The sequence below is a fragment of the Buceros rhinoceros genome, unplaced genomic scaffold (genome assembly GCF_000710305.1).
Source record: "Buceros rhinoceros silvestris isolate BGI_N320 unplaced genomic scaffold, ASM71030v1 scaffold2736, whole genome shotgun sequence".
Lineage (NCBI taxonomy): Eukaryota > Metazoa > Chordata > Aves > Bucerotiformes > Bucerotidae > Buceros > Buceros rhinoceros.
In genome coordinates this window covers 526-7,240 of record NW_010417908.1, presented here as the reverse complement: position 1 = coordinate 7,240, position 6,715 = coordinate 526, and the positions used below count along the sequence as shown (strand labels likewise).

The 6,715-nt window shown below is 49.8% G+C and overlaps 1 protein-coding gene across 1 annotated transcript in view; it reads right to left on the bottom strand.

The window, feature by feature from the left end:
* PFKFB2 (6-phosphofructo-2-kinase/fructose-2,6-biphosphatase 2) overlaps window positions 1-6,715 on the bottom strand; it is an 8,972-nt gene that overhangs the window by 1,914 nt on the left and 343 nt on the right. The window contains exons 2-12 of the mRNA XM_010138307.1: window positions 6,596-6,692; window positions 6,123-6,189; window positions 5,899-5,973; window positions 5,709-5,765; window positions 5,121-5,245; window positions 4,544-4,751; window positions 4,197-4,343; window positions 3,570-3,674; window positions 2,798-2,927; window positions 1,669-1,731; window positions 1,088-1,161 (exon numbers count right to left, since the gene is read on the bottom strand). Of these exons, the coding sequence (XP_010136609.1) occupies window positions 1,088-1,161; window positions 1,669-1,731; window positions 2,798-2,927; window positions 3,570-3,674; window positions 4,197-4,343; window positions 4,544-4,751; window positions 5,121-5,245; window positions 5,709-5,765; window positions 5,899-5,973; window positions 6,123-6,189; window positions 6,596-6,692 (1,148 nt within the window). The remainder of the gene's footprint in view (window positions 1-1,087; window positions 1,162-1,668; window positions 1,732-2,797; window positions 2,928-3,569; window positions 3,675-4,196; window positions 4,344-4,543; window positions 4,752-5,120; window positions 5,246-5,708; window positions 5,766-5,898; window positions 5,974-6,122; window positions 6,190-6,595; window positions 6,693-6,715) is intronic.

Below are 6,715 nucleotides of genomic sequence, written 5' to 3'. Positions count from 1 at the left end.
AAACCAGCAGCACGGGACGAGCCACAGAAGTCTTGCTGCACACTCAGTTTCGCATTGTGCGGGGAGCCAGACCAGCTCCACAAACCCCTAGCCTCAGATGCAGGTTCATGGTTTCTCCACCCCTTGTTTATGGTCCCTCACACAGGGGACTCCACTATGCTGGGATAGAAAAGTACCCGTATCCCAACAGCTCTTCATAAAACACAACAATGAGAGGCAGCTAAAAGTCTAAAAGTGCCAAAAGAACTTCAAATGTGATGTGCTTGGGTCTCCCGTGATCCAGCGCAGCAGAGCTGGTCTGTGCTCTTTAATTGGGGGAGCTAATTACAGGCGGTGGCTCCGCAGCACTGCCCCACAGACAAGTCCCTCTGGAGAAGCAAACTCCTAAAATAGCAGCACCTTCCACAGATTTCGCCCGTCATTACGGGCTTTGCAAAACAAGGTGGGTGGCGCACAGTTATTTAAGTAACAGGAGACACGGGATTTCATAACCAAAGCCAAGCAGAGTCTGAAGCGTTGCCACTGCTCCTGTAAGAAGGTTCCCAGTGCAAGGGAGGTCAGTGGGAGCCACCTGCTCCTGCTCCGATATTCACAAAGTGCAGGAACACCACAGTCCTGCCTTGCACCAAATGCTTGTAAAACACTCGAGAAGTCTGCAGAGACAAGGGGAAAACCTCCGCTCCTTCCTGCCCCCAGCATGGGGCAGCCAGCCTGGCCCCTGAAAAGCAACCCAGAGCCCAGCCTGACCCTGTCTGCAGGGTTAGAAAGAGCAAGATCATCAAGAAAACGAGGAAAATCCACTTTTAACGTTTTCTGGCAGGTCTTTTCAAAATTACTGCAATTAATGCCACCAGGCATCAACAACAAATGCTTCATTGAAAACTCGGAACGAGACCTGGAATTTCAGATCCAAATTTGCCCATTCTGCTTCCTACAACAGCTCCGAGGAACACCTCCGCTGCTCTGGGAACCCACCCCTCCCGGTCACCAAAAGCCACTGGCTGTTTCCAGCAGCTATCTACGAGTGTTTCCCTTTAGTTACTCATTTTTGGAAAGGGAAAACCCAGAGCTGTGCAGCCAGACTTACTGAGGTCAGAGAGGGTTTGTCGCGGTGCGTGTTCACTGCTTCCACGTTCAGGGTAATGGTCTCCACTTTACAGCCTTTACCAAAAAGGAAAGGGAAGTTTATATGAGGAAGGGGAATTTATTAAATAACCAATTGAAAAAAATTTGAAAATGGCATGAAAAGTGAGCAGGAATAAATTTATTTTTTAAAAATAAACCAGCTCATAAATAAACAGCTCACCCTATTAACAGAATTTTACTCTAACTACTCTCTGGCTTCAACCTTCGCTGCAGGAGCGCAGCCCTGCGTTAGGTGGGCTACAGATCCACACAGAAAAGCCATTTTTAACTGACCGCACCCCGGAGCCACATCCCAGGTGGGAGGCACAAAGAGCTGCCTTCATCAGCAGGAGAAACCCACAACCACTGCTCGTTTAAAAGAGAGGCTGCAGAAGAACACCCCCCCACACCCACTGTGTCCCCAAACCCCTCCCCCCTCTCCATAACCTTTTTATATGTTAAAAATATTACAAGAAGCTTTTACAGCATGTCTGGTTGCTGCCACGCATGCAGAAACCAGGAAAAGAAGAGGCACTTATTTACCGTAGGCGACAGGCGTGAGCTTGAGGATGGTGTGGAGGGGGCAGTGCAGGTAGGGCAGCTCGTCTAGGACAGAGACAGGCATTACAGGGGTGTCATGGCTGTGCCAGCCACCCCCCTGTCCCCAGGCACTGGGTGGGAACATCACACATAGCAAATATTGGACACCAATAGAACATGTGCCCTGCGCCCACCCAGGCAGCGTCACAGCCCTGCCAACCGCCCTCCCCAGCCCCACTGCAGCAGGACAGTTCCCAAATGGTGACAGTCTTTTCAGCAGGGGTTGTTGGGACAGGACAAGGGGTGATGGGTTAACTAAAGGAGGAAGATTCAGATCAGAGAGAAGAAATTGTTGCTGATGATGGTGGTGAGAGCCTGGCCCAGGTTGCCCTGAGAGGTGGGAGCAGCCCCATCCCTGGCACCATCCCAGGTCAGGTTGAGCACCCTGCTCTGGGTGCAGATGTCCCTGCTCCCTGCAGGGGGTTGGACCAGAAAGGACCTTTAAAGGTCCCCCAACCCAAACCAGTCCAATTCTATGATTTCCAGTGCACAGGACCAGCAAGAGGAAACCCCTCCAGCAGCACACAGGTGGGAAAGCAGCACAGCACCAGCCACCATGGACCCACAGGAGTTTAATTTAAAGCTTTATTAAAAGTTTATTAACTTCATTTAAAGCTTTATTAAACTCCAGTACCACTCACTGGAGGTTCATAAAGGAGCTTGCAGCGGTCTGGAACCAGCTTCCAGACCAGTATGCCACAGACAGGACCAGCACTTCTCAGAGAGGCAGCACCACTGCCAACCCTTCTGGGCTACTCATGCATCAGAAAACTTTTTCCATACATTAAAAAACAATCCCCTAGAGATGATGTAAATGCTACTGGTGGAAACAGCTCCTGAAACATCAGCTGAGCAGAACAACAGCAGCACCCACATCTGCAGGTCTCACAAAGGGATCCCTGAAACGCTCCATACCATTAAAGTAGTTCAGAAATGTTTTCTTTTGCCTTTTTTTTAGCAGCTCTTCCGTGGTGAAAAATCAAAACAATAATTACAAGCCACCCTCCCAAACACTTTGCAAAGGAAGCAGCAAGAGAAGCCAGCCCCTTACATCAGGCATTTATTTTTGTACCTGCACTCTTGTCAAGAAAATAAGCCAACAGGCACCTCATAACCGCCTGGTGGGAGATAACGAGGACATTGCCTTGCCGTTCTAGCTCCATAATTACTGGCTCCAGGCGCTGGACCAAGTCCTGGTAGGACTGAAAAAACAAAACAGGAATCTTTCAAGGGGTTTTGTAAACAGAGGCTTAAGGCAGAAGTAGCAATTAACAGAGCTTCTCGTTCAGGAAAACGTCAAAACATGTCAAAATAAAATCAGCTAGAGTATCAAAATGCAGGAGTTATGGATGATCCGGTAAATGCAGAAATAAAAACAAACAGGGGAAGGTGAAATTTACTGTCAGCAACCCTCAGGTTACAGGAGGATTCAATTACTGGCAACTCTTAAGGAGTGCAGTAAGAAAAACAAATAAAATAGTAAATTATACACTTAAACAAGGTTGTGAAGTAAACCCAGACGTGACTCCATACGCCACCCACAGTCATTTTCTTTCCAAGACGGTTTTTCACAGGGAAAATTCAGGCCCGGCCATACAAGCCCTTTGGTGTCCAAAGGGAGTGTCAAGGGACCTGGGAAGTGGCCGTGTGAAGGGCACCATCTGTGCACCAAGAGAAAGGGTATCTGCGAACCCTTCCTCTGAAGGGGAATAGGGCGATCCCAGGAGCTTCAGTTTCTCACACAAATACTGGTAGAAAAAGTTAAAATTAAGAAAAGTTTCAATCCCCCGCAAGGAGTTGTTTTACGTATACTGGACTTAGTGCTGTTCCTCAGGGGTCCTCACCTCGCCTCCAGGATAGCGATAAAGGTATTTGTCTTGATCCCTCAAGGCAAACTCCTCCGGATACTTGGCTTCAATCTCTGCGTAGGTCATTTCTTCACAGACCCCCTGAGAGAAGAGACCATGTTCACACACACTTCGTTTCAGAGGTACAACAACAGGAAGAAAAGAAAAAGCAAGTGGCTGAGATCAGAAAGCCCTTAATGGCACGAAAGTTTTCCGTATGACACAGCCACACCCTTGGCATTTGTGTCCCACGCCCCAGGGTGGTTTGAGGATGAGCTTATTTCAAAACCCTTGTTTGCCAGGGATGAAAACAAACGTTCAGTTCCACAGCCACAACCCTGCAGTTTCTTTTGCCTCAAAGAATTAGGTGTGCCAGGACGGTGTGACAAACGCCTGGGATGTTCGCCGCTGTTTTCTGTCCCTGGATGTGTTCACAGCAAGATCTCTCAGCTCCAGGGCACTGTCATCCCTGTACCAAACCATCCTGAACCTTATGATGATGGCTGGATGCACGGACGTGGTCATAAGTGAAGAGGAAATAGTTGACTGTATCATGACAAATCTGTTCTTAAACATTATTTTTCATCTGGAACAGCTAAAGGCTGCAATCAGCATTTCACTCACAGCATCAATCTCGTTGAGAATCTTCCACTGCTCATACGTGACCCCCAGGGACTCGGCTGTCTGGATGGTCCTTTTCAGCTGGCTCGTCCACACCTTCAGGTCACCGATTTCCTGCTCTTCAATGAACTTCTTCAGCGCCTGGGCAAACTGGGAAAAAACAGCCAGGGAGGGTCAGGAGGGAGCACAAGCTGCTGCTGCCGTTAAAAGCATCATTTCAAGGGCTGTGGCTGTCACGGCAAGATCCAGCTGTGGGGCTGCCCCACACAGGGGTCGGATGCAGAGCCCGGCTCTGGCCCTGGACACACAACACTACAGATACAGCAACCTGGGTGCTGCCAAACACATACCTGCTTCCCACGCGGCGACAGACCAGAATCCCCACCAATCTTGCCAACAAGATTATAGTCACTCTCACCATGTCGGCAAAGGTAGATGGTACGCGGCTGGACATGAATGTTCATTAGGTAATAGACGATTTTACTCTGGATGTAATCTTGGACTCTGTTTACTAGGAACCGCTGTCCCACATTGATCACTTTAATGAAGGAAAGATCTCTGGAGTCAACATAAAATAAGAACACCCACACGACTGGTTTTAAAAATGAAGCATGTGCATCTGCGGGTGTAATTTAGCTATTTACCCTCTAGTAAAGGCATCAGCACTACTGCTGGGTCACTCCAGCAGATAGAAGAGACAGTGAACTGCTGCTTAAACAAGGAGCTGCATTACACTGCAGTACACTCCAGAAAAAGCCTTTCAAATCGCTTAGGACGCGAGGACATCACCTTCACACAAGCTACCGCGCTCTGGGGGAGCGGAGGCTCCCGCAGACACCTTCCAGCAGCCTGAGCCAGAGAACAGCAGCGACAAAGCAAAGCAGCACACGTGTGCAAGGACAAAACGCAACCCAGGGCTTCGCTTACTTGTCGTAGGCGTCGGGATCGAGAGGCTGGTAAGTGACCTTGTAGCACTCTATCCTCTTCAGGAAATCATCCATCACGTTCTCCCTGTTTCTCTCCGGGTAGTCGGGGCTGGAAACTTTCACCTCCTGATGAACAGATGCTTTGTGAGAGCTGAGCAAACTCAACGGGGAACAAAAGCAACGCTGAATAACATTATTCTTCCCTTTTGAAAGACACCCACATTGTTTAATGCTGCCCTGTGGAAAAATCTGCTCTTGGAGAGGAAACAAAGGGCGACTCTGAAGGCGCTGTAGTGCTTGGCCTGGCGACAGCCACAGCCAGCTCACTGCGAGCTGTCCCTGCCTTCCCTTGACAAGAACCCACGCGTCAAGGTCAAACACTGCCCAGCTTCACGTGATTCCCACGTTCTCACATATCTAACTGCACCTTTAGCTTTCATAAACCGTAGCCACTTATTTCCAAGGGGAACTGCAAGAGCGAGGCTCTGGCAGATGTTCCTGTAAGCTATCGCAGCTGGTGACCTTGCAGCAAGCACCCAAGCTCCCACCGTAGGCACCGGCAGCTGAGCCCAGAACACGCGGCACGCACCAGGATATTGGCAGCAATAACTTCTGGGTCATCACAGACAGACTCCACAAAAAACACCTATGGAGAAGGCGAGGAAGCATATTTCAGCGAGTCGAGAACTGTACCCTCAGTCAAAACTCAAGGGCTCCTGGCCCAGGGAGCAGCAATGCCCCTCGGCGCAGCAACTCCAACTTGGATACAGGAGCACTACCTTGAAAGCATTTTCTTTAGCAAAATTTAAGATCAGGTCCCGTCTTTCTCGAGTTGTATTGGTCGCATCAAACACCTACCAGAAAACATACAAATAGGAATGAGCAAGTTTATTTAAGGCTTTTCAACCAGCCCCAGATCACTCGGGATGACAGTCAGTCCCCCAAAAGCCCTGGGCAGCTTTGAACTACCCATTAACCCGTGTTTAATCCCCAGAAGCCTTACAGCTATCTGCCCACACTCCTCCAGGAGATAAGCCTTCACGTCTTCCAGAGCCACCAAGGCACATTGTCTGCAGGAGAGAAATGAGCATTGTCAGCACTGAGGTGAAGCTGGCAGAGGGCAGGGCTTCTGAACCACTGCAGAGAGACTTAAATACCTTCTCTCTCTGCCCATGCAGCACCCACCCCTGCACCTCTCCATCAGCCCAGAGGCTCCAGAGATCACAAGGCACCTGTATCTGTGACCAGCTTCATCGCCAGGCGCTCGCAGCCCCTGCTCTTTGTGCCAGCCCAAAGCCAGCGACCAAACTCCCACACACAGCCCTCCTGGCAGGATCCCTGCACAGGCTGTGCTGCCTCCTCCCGTGGTTTCACAGGCATTAAATGTTATGTTGCGCTCCTCAAACACGGAGCCTGCCAAGACCAGAGCCTAACCATATCACCATGGATCAGGTCAGCCCCCCGACACCGACTTACTTCCGGATTTCCATGGCTTCTTTGTTATCGTGCCTGAAGAAGTCATAGGACTTGTAGGACTTCACCGCTTCCCGTCGATACACTCCCAAGTTGAACACTTCACACACAGAAGACGAGCAC